At 43.5% G+C, this 15700-nt stretch overlaps 1 protein-coding gene across 2 annotated transcripts in view; it reads left to right on the forward strand.

The window, feature by feature from the left end:
• LOC101172314 (interleukin-1 receptor accessory protein-like 1) overlaps positions 1 to 15700 on the forward strand; it is a 364358-nt gene that overhangs the window by 321380 nt on the left and 27278 nt on the right. For both annotated transcript variants that reach the window (XM_011484966.3, XM_011484970.3), the window contains exons 7-8: positions 4307 to 4439; positions 14912 to 15057. In XM_011484966.3, coding sequence (XP_011483268.1) covers positions 4307 to 4439; positions 14912 to 15057 — 279 coding nt within the window. The remainder of the gene's footprint in view (positions 1 to 4306; positions 4440 to 14911; positions 15058 to 15700) is intronic.

Here is a 15700-nt window from a genome sequence, read left to right on the forward strand (position 1 = left end):
GCCGTACATTTTGTGCGTTGAGCTCGAAAACGTTCATAGAAACTTGAGTAGCTACATGTGAACGCGAGAGTTTGGAACGCGGAAGCCCAAAACACTCGTCTACACGCGTGTACAAAGACTTTTCATTAAGAGTGGGCGCTTGAACGTGCTGCGCCGAAGGCGATGTGAGCGTAGCGTAAAGTTTTACCCGTAGCCATGAGCCGCAGGTCGATGAGTTCTTTTTTCAAAGCAGGTTAATCGGTTTTCTGTACATTAGAGTCGTGCAATTTAATCTATTTCAACGGCTAAATTTGTTCACATGATCAATCCCCAAACAACCTTTTGTAAAATCTCCATTAAGGCAACTCCTCTTTCTCTCACACGAGTGAAACGGACGCCGAGGCGCACGCCGAAGCGCACGCACAGCAGCGATGCTCAGGATTAGAAAGGAGCTCGTCTTCACGCAGCAGGACATCCCAGCTGCCGTCAGAGCAGATGTTCTGCGCTGTTTGAGCCCAGTCAGAGACCCACTCGCGCAGGATCGGTGCGATACGAGACGGTGCAACTGAAAACGCACACGGGAAGATCGCAAAAGACAGAAGAATTGTTTGGACTGTGCCAATCACTTGTTTGCACTTCTTCTTTTTTCCCCACAATGCATTTCCTCTGCCTTACATGCTATTTCACCCACATGAAGCTTATTTTTGAAGTAATATAAGTAAATTTAAACAACAAATGTACCATGTTGATGCTCCTACCTACATTTGTGAAGATAGAAAATATACAGCAATGACCAGAACTGAGTAACTCAAGTTCAAAGGCTAATATAAATCAAAGTTCTGGATTATTTATACTTATGCTTTTTTTAAGTGTCATAAACAGCCTTCTTTCTGCAGTCGGTCATATCTCTTGGGCTTTTGTGTGTGTGTGTGTGTGTGTGTGTGTGTGTGTGTGTGTGTGTGTGTGTGTGTGTGTGTGTTTGAAACCTAAAAACCATGTATAATTTATGAAACTTCAAAAAAAAACACAAGTTAAAGGGTTATGTCTTGGCTGTTCAAAAAGAATCTGTTATTCTGCTTCCCATAATTTCCCAGGATCCATGTAAGGAGATGAAGCTGTCATACCCAGTTGCCATGGAAATATCCCCTTCCTTCCTCAAGTATTTTAAGAACTTTGCAGCCGTGTGATCTGAAAAAAATAAAAAAAATTCCAACTGACATTAAGCAAACTTTGAGGCCTTCGTGATTTTTTTTTTCTGAAAATGTCAGATTTTTGCGTTTTTTTTTTTCTTCCAAGTGACAATGAATCAAATGCTGAGAGACTTGTATTTAACTCCAGAAAAGCCTCCCGTCTCACCAAGAAAAATGTATTTAAAACGTCACAGATGAGAAGTGATCAGATCAAGGAAACGCCGGTGGATGATCTATAATCTGTGTCGTCTGCAGCGCACAAGGGCAACAACCACGGCGCCTTCAGTCGGAGCTGGAACGCTGTCATTTTGGCGCAGAGAGCGGTTTGTTCCCTCCCGTGCGCGCCGTTCCCGCGTCAATCTCTTCCTCTCATCCATCGACACCAAAGTGCCCCCCCCCGCGTCACGTGCACAAAAAAATGAAATGGTTTATGGCTTCCTAATTTCCTGAGCGTCTGCTTAGCCGAGGGAATCTTTGCTGACGTCTCTGTCCTGCAGCCAAAGTGGCTGAGGGGGGACGCTCCACGGGGGCAGGGGGGGGAGATGCCGTGGAAGAGACAATCGCATTAAAACTCACTTTGACCAAGACCAGGGGTTGGGGTTTTAAATGCCTGGTTTAATCCCTGTGCATTTCCCACACCGAGCACGTCACCTCTGCAGCTGAGCCGCCGCAGAATAACCCGCCAGGGGAGGAACTTGGAGTCAAGAGGAGTCTCCTCTCGTCCTGGAGGGTGCAGCTGGTGCCGGCGCCACAGCGGATTTGTCACCGCCGCAAACAACACATGCTGTCGGGATCCACGGGAGAATACTTCTGACATCGAAGGTGTTGCACTAAAGCCTCCGTGTTTTCCTTCACCGCCGTCTGCAGCTGTCAAAACACTCCGGCTACTTTTCCCGCTTTGTTGTTGTTGTTGTTGTTTTCAGAGCCTCTCCTGCTATGTGGCGCTCTGCAGCACCACAGAGACACCTGCTGGACCTGAGAGGCAGGGTTTCCCTCCCCAAACACCAGCCCTTATCTCTCGGCTGAAGACAGTATTTCCGCTGAGCCATGACACCAAACGCATAAAGTCTCCTCCAAACCAGATCTTCTCTGTTAGCACTGCAGCTATCATCTGAAAGTGCTCGACTGTACCAGAGGGCAAAATTAGAGCAGGCCTTGGTAAAATAAAATCCCTATTATCTTTGAACTACAGGCGCAGGAACCCAATTATGTGCCGCGGTTATCTCCCATCTCGCAGACTTGTGAGTCGACGCCACGGGGCCAACGTGAAAGCCGTGCTAATGAAGCGATGCCGAATCACCTTTTCGCCTTTCTGGACGCACAGCTGGTGGAGCCTCCTTGATCATCTGCACTTTGGAGCTTTGATGATGTGGATCGTCCCTGCTTTTGTCCCAGAGCCGGCCTCATTTCCATCCCTGCGCTCATTGTTTCACCGAATGTGTGGAAACGAGTTGGAGTTCCCGTCTCCAAAGTGACGAGTACTTTCTAGATTTTTCACATCCAAAAACGTCTCTCTGTCCCTTAGATTCTGTTTCCTCCTTTTTCTCAGGTGGTGACTGTAGATCTGAATTATCCCACAGCTTTCAATCCATAGTTTTTCTCTTTTTTCACTTTCATTCTAATAGGTTTTTATTATAAAAATCATCATAAAATCTGTGAAATGATGACTCTTTTTGGTGCAAAATGTTGATTTTTGATGTCAGAAATCAATATAAGTAAATTTGTAAGGAAAACTCTTCGATAGAAGTTGGCAGAAATCTATTATGTCGGTTTTTTTTCATCATTTAAACAATTTCAGTGACTAAAAGAAATAAAAGCGGCATAAATATGCAGTTTTAGTCAAAGTTTTGTGCATTTATTGTTACAAACTGACAATGATTTTAACTCTGTCCACGTTTGTCAAAGGTCACCTTAATTTTTTTTAATCCAATTTATATCCCCACAAACTCACTTATGGTTAGTTTTTCTCTAGTGGAAATGTGTTGTTTTCCTTTTTAGGTTGATCTAAAATAAATAAAAGTTGCTCATAATACTATATATATATATATATATATATATATATATATATATATATATATATATAGCGGTAGATCTTTGAGACATTGTCACCTCTGGAGTAGAACATATCTCTTTCCGGTGATACTGCCCTCTAACGGCAGCTGTTGGAACTGCATGGAACGTTTTGAAGTGTGAATGCGGCTGATTTTAGCTTTGAACAGTTTAAGAACTAGAAATTGAAGGGAAAATGATTTTACTGGATCCAAAAAAGTTTTTTTTAAAGGTTATATCTAGAACCAGAGAAGTTCTTATCTGTTTAATAGTTTTTCTTTTACTCATCCCATCCATTCTGATTTTATCCCTTATTTTCCTATTAATCTTTTTTTTTCTTAGCTCCGCCTCACTCACATTCCCTCGGTGGTTCCTAAATGCCATCATTCTGCCATATTGAGTATTTTCCTCCCATGAAAATGCTTGTTGCAGTCAAATTGAGGTGCACTCAAGTCAGCACGCTGCAGCATTGATTGCTGCTGCTGCTGCTGCTGATGATGATTAATAAATTTTCTTCTCTGGGCCACATCAAAAGTTGAAAGAAAGCTCCTTTAATTACCACTCCAGTTCAATAATGCTAAACATCATCTGAGGCCTTCAGCTGCACCTGAGGAACCAAGTAAATATTTCCGACAGCGTTGTCTATGAAAGCTGTGCTTTTTCACTGAAGCCCCTTCATTCCAACGTATCAGACCTGCATTTCATGGCTTTCATGGACGGTGCAGAAAGTTGGATTCTAACATCTTACAGGTTCTAAGTCAGAATAAATAAGTACAACTTTTGAGGAGGTGGAGGTGAAAGTGAGTCAGGATGAAGATGGAGTCATCACGAAACACAATCTGCAGTTTTTTAAGCCTTTTTGTTCAACTGCAGGTCAAAAAGGTCACGGAGATTATGTTTGTTCCATCTGAGAAACCCACAGATTTGCTTGATTTATGTTTGTTTACTCTGTACTTTTTTGAGAGGATTATGCTACACAAAAAGCAATTACAACGACTTTTCTCTCGGCCCGCTCTCAAGAAGCCTCAGATCTTGTTATCGGGCATGAATTCATGTCCTTCTTTGTGTGTTTGTCTGGTCTCCCGCAGGAAGTCCCATCAACCTGACGTGCAGGGCGTACTTCGGTTACAGCGGAGACGCCAGTCCGCTCATCTACTGGATGAAGGGGGATAAATTCATAGAAGATCTGGACGAGGAACGCATTCACGAAAGCGAAATCAAGTAAGATCTTCAAGACCTCTGGGGACATTAAAGACATGCTCTTCAAAAAAAAAAACAAAGAACAGAAAACGTCAAATAAAAGCTGCTAGCAGGGGTGCATAGTTTGGAGGCGTTACCCACCCTCGCCGCTCTCGTTCTGAGCGGCTGATTCGGGCCCTTCACTGCCCCCTCCTTTGGCCTCTGTCAGCTTGGTCAGAGCTGCACATACGTTTTTTTCAAAATGGCGTCTTGTCTGTAGGTTTAATCTCCATAGCAACCATTTTATGTTTTGCTCTCCTAGGGGTGACAAACGGATCGATGTAATTTTTATACGAATCGGTAAAAGTAAATTCTTAGATTTCCATAGCAACTGAGGATTTTCGTTAGCCACGACCACATTTTTAAGATATTAACAATGTGTGTTATATCATTTCGTTGAGCTTGAGCCAAGGATTCAAATATTACATCTTCACTATAGAACTTGCCACGCCGACGCCGTTTGAATCTACAAACGTAAGTAGCCAAGTAGCATCCCAAGGATACTTCGAAATTCAGAGGAGTCGTTTTAATTTTGTAGCTGGTACTAAAGGTGTCTTATTTTGAAAATTCAAAATGGTGGGTTTTACCTGAGGTCAAAGGTCAACGCTGTAGACTTCAGTTAGCAGCCTGTGCCTCATTGGGCAGGTATGTAAAAAAAATACTAAAACTTCACATTTTGCCGCAAAATATCCATACCATAACAATTTCAAAGCTACCTATGGATGTCCCTGATGTGTGTTTTGGTTTTGTTTGTGGATCTTTAACTTTTTTTTAGTCCAAAAAGAGAATTGAGGCCCATCCATTTTTCCTGCTGTGATGTCATCATTTTATTTAGGGGGGGGGGGGGGGGGGTGTCATTCACATGCCCATAGTTTGTTTTTGCCGAAAGGTAAAGTAAGAAAGAAGAAACCTGGTCCTTGTAGTCCAGAGACGGCTGCAGGGCAGAAATACTTTTAAAGAAATCCCACATTAGGACTTCTGTGATCAAAGCAGGAAACCAAACTGAGCTGCTGCTCAATATCTGTTTAAACATCTGCAGGATCTCACATCAGCACTCCAAACAATGAAGTCCTAGCAGAGTTTCATGGATGCTTTATGCATGCGTGCATAATGCTGCATGTGCATCTGCAGCTGCACAGCACCACGTTCTCTGCATGTGGAAGACCACTGGAGGTCTGTTTGCTTCACTGAAGCTGCTCCAGCATCCAGCTGGGCCCAGACTCCATTGTCTTTGTTTGATTTTGCTCCATTTCATCAGAAATTAGCATAATTTCTTTCATGATTGTTGGTGGTTCTTTGATTTCCCTCACAGCGTGTGTCAGGAAAAGTCTGAGTCATTCAAGGACGTTTGGAGAGGATCACACAGCAGCAGCTAAAGGGAAAAGTGATCGCGTCACTTTGTGCTTTTACTTTTTAGTGGTCTCATATGTGACAGGCACTTAATACAGCCCAAATATATAATGCCCTCTGAAGTCAGTAGAGCAGTATGTTCATTTTAATAATTTTCACTAATGAGCCAGTTTGTGCTTAAAGCCAGAAGAGTTTATCCTAAAAAAAGAATTTCCTGTTTGATCTACAGAGATTTGCACAAGAACTAATCCCTCTTATTTTGTTAAGAGGAAGAAGTAGATTGTTGGCTGATTGTTTAAGACAATTGGCAATTTAAAAGTAACAGATTTATTTGCCAATACTCAGAATTTTTTTTCCTTCGTTGATTTTCTTTTTTTCTTTTTTTTAAATTCTCTTTTAACAATTATAACTGACTGAAAGGTTTTGTTAAGATATGAGGAGTTAAAATCAAGGGATGTTTACAGACTGTTTTAGGGTTCCTGTTTAAAGGAAATTTAATGTGTTGTGTATTACTTAGATATTTGCATCTGTTCCTTTTAATCACTTGCCTTATCAAACCAAACTCTTACGTTTTGAAAGTTTTTGTGATGCACATAAAAAGGCCACCAGGGGGCGGTACTCAGCAGGGTTGGTTTTCAATGAAACGTCTTTATTTGTTGTGTGGGATCGACATCACAACTTCTTGGCTTCATCAGGATGCTAAAGCTGTTTTTGTTTTTGCTATAAAGAACCATAGATGTGGTTCCAAAAGGATATTTATTCCAAGGCAGCAGTGGATGCAGTTTATTTTTCCCAGACTGAAGCATTGCTTTCTAGTGCTACTTGATGAGGCTGCATCACACACAGCTGTACATTTTGTGCAATTTCCACGTATTAAATTGCGGCCTTTTACTTGAAAAGGTAAAAAGAAAAGTGGTAGAAAATTTCTTTGGATGAAAAGTTTTATCTTCTGGTTGCAACTCATTTAACCCTTGGGGTCCAGATGACCCGATCCTTACATTGACGTGTTCTCCCTACCATGACAAAGGTGGATAAAGGTGGAGAGGATTTCATGTAATCCATGGCCCCCAATGAAGATCACAAATCATTGAAGAAAAAAGGTTCAGAGCACTGTTTAGTGGGTCCAGATGACCCAACTCCCAATGTTAAAGTGCCTACAAACAATCTGGATTTTCAAACTCTTTAAACAAAAAAATAATAAGATGCTAACGGTATGGAAAGCGAATGAGAGAATACTTTAGCTAACGGCACATAAACCTACAAAGGGCAAGAAAATAGTATTAGTCTGCTGCATTTCCTTGTTATGACCAAGAACAGAGAGTTTCTGTGCAGTTACTACTTCAATTAGAAGTCAGACATGAAAGTTGTACTGTCTTTGAACCGTAAAGTGTCAGGAAGAATGAGCGTTTTTCCAACTCTTTAACCCAACCTTGATTTTTGACTAGATTCTACAAATTTTTGTCAAGCTTAAATTTAATAAACTTCCAACGTTCCTATCCTGAAGTGGCAGCGTTTTTGATCAAGACGTAGAAACTGGAAATTCCCCGTTCTCGTCCGGGAACATGGCGGTCCAACCCAGGACAGCTTAGTAGTCAATAGAACTTTTATTTTTTACTTTTCCTACTAGATTCACAGAAATAGATCCATTTCACACCCTTTCATGTCCTGCCCCACCGCGCCCGTCTGACAGCCTACACCTGTGACTAGAAAATCCCTGTCGCAGACAAACGCCGTCTAATGAAAAGGTTAACTGTAAGCAGCATGACAAGGCTGGGAGGCGAGTTAGCGGCCCCGTCAGTGACCTGGCATTTCAAGATGTCTCTATTAGCCCGCTCGCCTGCTCCGTCCAGCTCTTAGCGCCGCTATCTGTCGTGAAGGACACCGGGCCAATTAGAGCCTGCAGGACTGGAGGGGGGCAGCGGAGGTGGCAGAATTGGGTAGGTGGTGTAATAAGGATGAGAAGGAAGAAAAAACTGACTGGCTCACCACATGCGGTTAGACACCTGCTTTGGTGCGATAGTCAAATGAGGTAACAAGAAGAAATCAAATCAGTGACCCTGAGTTACTCTGAAAGGGTTTTTTTTTCTGCTCAGAAGCGACCCAGCTTACAGTAAAAACCCACATTCTAGTGTATTTTTTTGTTTTGTTGCACTGCCGGAGACCGTCTCCCTCTGAGCCTCATTTTTTATTTTATTTTTGTGCTCACATTTGAATGTGCACCACTTCAAATCCTCTCCCTGATATCATTCCATGAGCTCTCGGCTTTGAAATGGAAATTAATCACACGGGAGCATTCCCCCGAGGGGCTGCCTGTAATACATGAAATGGAGCTTTTGGCACAATGTTTCACCACTGAGTTACTGCGTTGATACAAATTTTTGTGGCTGCAGAACAAGACTTTTTTTTTTTTTTCCCCTGCCGTCTCTGAGGTGAGGGCACGCCACCCCATGGCTGACATGAAGGCCGTGCAGCTGTAGCTCTGAATGGAGACAGTTTGTCTCCCTGCGATTTGGGCATTTAGTGTCCTTTAAATGTTTAAAGTTTTTTGACTTCAAGTATTACTCTGATAGATTGATCTCTAAAGCTGCGTACACACTGTAGGGCACGGTCAAGAACGTTCTTGATCAAGCTGTTAGCATACAGTGTTCACTCTGGACTGACGCTTCCAGATACTAGTGCATGGACTCACGGGTGGAAGAGGCGAAATGTCAAAGCGGTGCAAAGCTGGTGAATCTTCCACCGGGCTTTTTTCTTCCAAAGGTCTGATACAGCGGGGCAAAGAAGTATTTAGTCAGCTATCAACTGTGCAAGTTTTTCCACTTAAAAAGATGAGAGAGGCCTGTAGTTTGCATCAACGTAATCCAGAAAATCCCATTGTCTGATTTTAATGAATTTTTCGTAAATTATGGTAAAAATAAGTTTTTGTTCAGCAACAAACAAGAAAGATTCCTGGCTCCCACAGATCTGTAACTTCTTCTGTCAGAGGATCCTCTGTCCTCCACTTGTTACCTGTATTAATGGCTCCTGTTTAAACTGGTTTTCTATAGAAAAGACACCTGTCCACAACTCCAATCCCCACTTTGACCAAGACCAAAGAGCTGTCTGAGGACACCAGAAACCAAAATGTTGACCTCCACCAGGCTGGGAGACTGAACCTGCAATAGAGACGCATCTTCCTGTGAAGAGAACTGTAGGAGCAATTGTTAGGAAATGGAAGACATACAATACCACTGATTATCTCCCTCCATCTGGGGCTCCCCGCCATATCTCACACCATGGGGTCAAAATGATCACAAGAATGGTGAGCAGAAACCCTAGAACCCCATGGGGGACCTAGTGAATGACCTGAAGAAAGCCTGGACCAAAGTAACAAAGGCTGCCATCAGTAACACAACATACTCAACTTCTGCAGTGCCAGACGTGTCCCCCTGCTAAAGCCAGTACATGTGTACATGACAGTAATCATCTAAATATAGTCTGCCTGCATTCTAGAACATTCTGTCTGACCTTTACCTTGACAAACGTGAGGATTTTGTTTTCATTCATTTTTCCGTTATGCTACAGATGGTGGTCACTAAGCAGCAGGGTGAGAACAGCAGCCTGAAAATGCTTCTTAATTCACTGTTTTTATGGGTTTTGGGGCCAGCAAGCTTTCAGGGTTTTCAGCAGGAGTCTGGTACAGCCACAAAGAGCCTTTCAGATCACAAGCTACGTCTGTCGGAACCATTGCACCAATTTCAGAGCTCTAAAAAAGAACTCTCACAGGGTCTGATGGCTTAAACCACATCACGGACAACAGTCTATTTTATGGATTAGAATTGTAGATTTGTATTTGGTCTGGATCATTGGTCTTATTAAAGCCATCCATTCTGTGTTGTTCAGTTTGAAATGCTGGATGGATGGATGGATGGATGGATGGATGGATGGATGGATGGATGGATGGATGGATGGCTGGCTGGCTGGCTGGCTGGCTGGCTGGCTGGGTGGGTGGGTGGGTGGGTGGGTGGATGGATGGATGGATGGATGGCTGGCTGGCTGGGTGGGTGGGTGGATGGATGGCTGGGTGGGTGGGTGGGTGGGTGGGTGGATGGCTGGCTGGCTGGCTGGCTGGCTGGCTGGCTGGCTGGGTGTAGGGTGGGTGGGTGGGTGGGTGGATGGATGGCTGGCTGGCTGGGTGGGTGGCTGGCTGGCTGGGTGGGTGGATGGATGGCTGGGTGGGTGGGTGGGTGGGTGGATGGATGGCTGGCTGGCTGGCTGGCTGGCTGGGTGGGTGTAGGGTGGGTGGATGGATGGATGGATGGATGGCTGGCTGGCTGGCTGGCTGGCTGGCTGGCTGGCTGGCTGGGTGGGTGGGTGGATGGGTATACTTTCTTGTCCTTGGCAAGAAATTGCTTAAATGTTGCAGTTCCTCAAATGAACACTGGAGGCTGGTTTCAAAAGGAAGTGAATTTTCATCGACTCCCTTGTTAAACAATCCAACTTTGTTAAAAAATAAATCAACGTACCATCTGGATTTATTTATTTATATGGGGGGGTATATTTTTTTCTATTTATAACAATTTAGATGCAGTTTTTGGTTGAATGATGTTAATAGAGCCCCTTTTTTAAGGGGTGTGATTTTTCCTTTGATTGGTAGGTGACTGGACCAATGGGTGGAGTCCAGACGGCTGTAATGGGTACCTCCATTTTGGTTTTGCACTCAGAAACGTGGGGACTTGATCCTTTTTTTATGAATTTCTGGCGTTGGACGCACTAAACTCCAGTCAATATGATGTCACCATGATGTAAAGGGTGAAATTAGATATTATAGATGTTGGAGGTGTTCCGACTGCAATGGTCTAGTTGACATTTACTGACATGTACATTTTCCCACCATAGTTGATCCACTCTGAGGTTAAATATCCATCTAAAGAACCTTGAGAAATTCAATTCCAGTTTACTTGTCCATTTAAGTCCGGGTTGAAGATCATTTCAGACAATACTGCCCTCAAATTAGCAGCTGTTGGAACTGCATTTCATCTGCACACAGCTCCATTGAAAAAACCAATCAAATAAAGACATAAACATCTTTAGGGTTCCCTGCCCAATGTACCTACACTTTCAGGTAAACTGTAGTTGAAACACTTGACAAAATTAGAAAGACAAAAATACCTATGAAAAAGCCTACGTTCATCCAGAGGTACACAGGTTCCTACGACCATTTTTGGGCTCTACATACAAAACGTGTGGCTATTGAACACATGTTGAAAGTTAAACCAGGTCGACCTTTGACCAATCAGGTACTTGGATTTGATAGTAGTGTATAGATGGCCTCCTTTTTTAACTCAGGATAGTACCAACTGTTTGAAAATGAATCATGGAGAGGAAATTAATAAGTGTTTATGTCTGGAATTCTATGACAAGTCTTTCAAATATCGGAAAGAAAAAGAAAAAGCTAGGAGCGAGATTTACGACATTTGCGCCGCTGTGTGTTTTGACAGCAAGGCTCTTCCAACTGTAGGTGGTGCTTTAGTAAAACAGTATAAAAAGAAGAAGAAGCCCCTTCCTTCTTCTACAGTGTGAACACCGTGGGCTAAAAGACCCACGTTTAGTGCGTTCCTGAACGCCACAGCTTCAGACTCTTTCCCCTCCGTTCGGATTCACTGTCAAAATAGTTTTCCTCGCTACTTCTCTCCTCACATAAAGTCTATCCCTAACAAGTATGATAGATGCGAGTCTGCTTTTCTTTATCTTTTTTTTTTCTTCCACGCCAGCTCGTGCTTTGTTTGAGGTGCACTGAGTCCCACATGGGTGGCAGACTCTTTAAAAAGCCATCAGCGTGGATCTATATCTCAACCTTGTGAAGCCCCACGTCTCTGCCTGAGTGGCCACACAATGGAGAGCGATGAACAGCGAGGAATCAGGAGAAAGGACTAAATTAGTTTCCCCCCTCACATGTACATAACCCAAATCCTGGGATGTGCCGAGAAATCCCAAGAAAAACAAAAAGTACTTCATTATTGGTTTTTATGAACCAGCAAATCCTGCCAAGTAATCCCTTGTAATAGCTTTAGTTTGTGGGTGCTCACTAACACCAGTGATTTTTCTGTGTTACCAGTTTGTAGAGCTAATGTAAGATATCGCCATGGCAGCGGGGATTGCATTTTAGCCTTTCTTTATATCCCCGACACTTCTGCTTTGTTTAGCTGGCTCATTGATCAACAAGAATTAGATGAGTTTTCATATTCAAAAGCCCTGCAGCAAGCAGCGAATGAAAGCCCAAGTGGCACTTACACCTTTTCGCACCATTAGGTCCATGCATCATTAAACAGAGGCTTGAAATAGCTGTAATTTTTGCTCTGTGCTCCTATAAACTCCATGTTTGTGTATCCCAGAAGGCAAAAATTTGCTGTTTTTGCCCCCTGTTTTTTCTTTTCCTCAGTTTGTGACGAATGTTTTCATTTCACTTTATTGGTGAGGACTGGTTTGTAGTTTGCCATTAAAAGGGTTCACTTTTTATGCAAGTAGAAAGCAATTCTTAGAGGTAAATAAATCCAACATATCTCAGACAGGATATATTACTCCCAAAATCTATTTTCTTTCACTTCCTGTTGCTTTACAAGCTTCATTATTTGTTTTTCTTTTTTATACGACAAAACACCAGAAAAAGACACATTTTTTCAAACTGTTTTTATGTTCGAGCTCCAAAATAAAACGAGGAGGTGATATTTAGACGTTGCTGCGCACCATTAAGACAACTAGAGCCATCAAGAGACTCAGATCTGCTGTCTGCCACACAAGTACCCGCAGGGCAAATGAAGGAGATCGGTATTTACATCCAACCTGTTGTTGTTTCAGCAAATTGCTGCAAATAGGTGCAGCTAGCAATAATCTTAAAAGACCAAACTGTCTCCTCTGGGCAAGGAAGGCAGCCGTCGTTGCTGCCCTGGAGGAAGACGATGCATCGTTTAGCCTCCATATCTTCCTCCACCGCTGAGTTTTTTGAGCCTCTGCAGGGTTTCTGAATGCAGAGAGCTGATTGCTTCTGTTGCTTCGTTCCATTCAGTAGTTTTTTTTGCTTTGGAGTCCTGAAGTGAAACGGCAAAACAAAAGTGATTTCCCTCTCTCCCCTTCACTGAGGGTTTCAATTTCACATTAGGTGAAGTTTTCTCTTTGCTGACATCGTATTTTAGATTATGAAGCTTCGGTTTGAGACAAGTTTGGCACAACAGCTTAGCTAACTTTTTTGGGTGAAACCTAAATAAAGTTTCTTATACTAAATTAACCACGATAGATTTAGTTCCCCAGCAAACCTGTTTTTTTAAGTGTTCTCAAAAGCAGCTGCGTTTACATGGGCAAAAGTAATCAGAAAGAATGCCTGATCAGAAGGCAAATGCGTCATGTAAACACGCCGTTCGGAATACTCTGCCCCAATCAGACTCGTTCGGATCAAAATTTCTTTCAGATCGAGATAGGTGGGTTATGCCGAGTGTTTATCCGATCGTTGTTCATGTAAACGGTTCATTCCGATCGTGTGTCACTACTGCTCTGGTTTAACGTCACGCATAGACGGTGTTTCTCCAGAAAAAGCTTTGGAGCTCAAACAGGACCGGTGAGAAACGCCGCTCCCCCCTCGCCCCGCCTGCTCTTTGCCTCTCCCCCCTCTTGCACCTCTCATGAGGGGGGGGGGGGCTTCGTGCCCTGTGACGTCTGGACCCTGTGCGGTCCTGGCTCGGGTGCCGGTGGACCGGGCGAACTGTGTCTCTGAGCAGAGCAGCCGGATTAATAACTTTGTGTTTGAGGGGAGGGAGGATGCTTTGTTACGTGTGCGTTTTGTTGTTTTGTTATGTGCGGGAGACTTCAGACTGTGATCCGTCCCGCCGCTCTGGGTTAGCGGCTGCCGGACGCAGGAGAACCGCGTGTCCAACCACAGCTCGGACTTCCAGCTGACACAGCGGCTTTGGGGCGGTGTGCAAATTCTTCAAAGCAGAAATGTCGCTCAGTCCTTAGAAACTGTTCAAACAATCACGTGGATTTGTGTTTCCAGTCGTGTCCAGACAAAATAAAGGCTGATGTTATTCCCACATATTTACGTGCAGCCAAGATGCAGATTGCAGAATTTCCCGCATGAGTTTATGTTCATCAAGGCTAATGTTGTTAGCGCGTGTTAGCCTCTCCTGGGAGATCCGTTCTTATTCCACAAAAAAAGCACTAACCACTTGGATTAAAAATAAAATGATGAGCGACCAGGCGCTTCATAGTATTCATAACATTATTAAAAGCACGTTTGGAAGATCGGCTTGTATATTACAGAGCTGCTGCATAAATGTACATGACAGCTAGGTTTGTTTACTGTGGGACTCATTTCCTCTTTCTGGATTTTCAACACTACTGCGCATGCCCCAATGATTTATTCCGACCGAAAGTGTGGCCATGTGAACGTTTGTTCTAATCGGAAAAAAGGTTTTCTGATCCCATGTACACGGTTGAATCTTAACCCAACCATTGATCCGATCAAGATATTTTGCCCATATAACATATAAAAAAAAATTCAACGCAGTAAAAAAAATCCTGACAGCTACCCGATAAAAAAAAAAAACCCACACTGTGATGTTTTTTTTAATTCAGATGGCGGCCTCTTCCCGAGGTCAAAGGTCAACAAAACTTTGGCTGTGGTTGTAAATGTAACTTTATTGTAAGTTTTCCTTTTCCATATTGTGCTAAAATATGAAAACAGCCAAATTTTACAATCTGCCACATTATGGCTGCTAAGCCATAGATCCTGTGGCCATCCCATAATAGATTCAAACATTCCTTTGGCGAACTACTACATGTGTGTTTTGGTGTCGTTGGTTGATTTTGATTATATTTTTTATCCACACTAAACATTTTGGCTCCATCCATTTATTTTTTACAGTTTCTCCAGAAGTGAAGTCATTGTTTTTGTTTTGTCTTTGAATTGCAAAAACAATCATGTTCTTGACGTCCAGGAATACTGTGGGACACAAACAAAAAACATGAAATGAGTCTCTTTTTTAATTGTTTTTTTATGCTTTTATAGCGTATAAATGGAGTTTGTGGCAGTTCTTTTGCCCTCTGAATAACAGCCTCTGCTGCCCCTGCAGGACCGTCCGGGAACACCTCGGGGAACAGGAAGTCTCCATTTCTCTCACCATCGACTTCCTGGAGGAGAGCGACCTGGGCAACTACTCGTGCTACGTGGAGAACAGCCACGGGCGGCGGCAGGCCAACATCCAGCTGGTGAAGAAAGGTGAGGCGAGCGCTCGCTCGCTCTGCGCGTCCTCTAAAACACGCCGTCCGCCATAAATCCACCAGACGGATGGACCGGCCTTGATTTTTAATAATGGCGTGTTACGGCGTTGGAGGTGAAACACACGATTATGTACCTCAGGCCTTCGCCGTGACAACGGAGCGAACGTCCTGCAGCGGTTTCCGGAGAGCAGGAAGAACTACCACGGGGATTGTGGGAATTGAACGCTTGTTCGCGGCCTCAGGGACAAGATAATGGGACAGAGTGGTGGATGGTGCGAAACGCCCATCCATCCACCCCGGCTGGAGGAAGCTCTGCTCTGTGCCGAAAGAGAAACACTTTGTTGTTGTTCTGACCAAGCACATTTGACGACAGACTGACGTCTCTAGTTTGAATGTCTGAGACACATTTTCCAAATGTGGGTTGGGGGTGTGGAACACATTTCCATAGATATCTTGCCTCTCTTTTAAGCTGGAAGCTTTGGATTGGGCTTTGATGGCGGCCCAGTTCCCCTCCATTTGCTGCATTAAAGAGGTTTACGCCGCGCTGTTGAATCTCAGAGTAAGCTGCAGAAGATTAGCCCGGTCCTTGCAAGAATGCAAAACTTACACGGAGCGGGCTGTGTGTTCTGGGGGGGCTGTTT

The sequence above is a fragment of the Oryzias latipes genome, chromosome 2, assembly GCF_002234675.1.
Source record: "Oryzias latipes chromosome 2, ASM223467v1".
NCBI lineage: Eukaryota > Metazoa > Chordata > Actinopteri > Beloniformes > Adrianichthyidae > Oryzias > Oryzias latipes.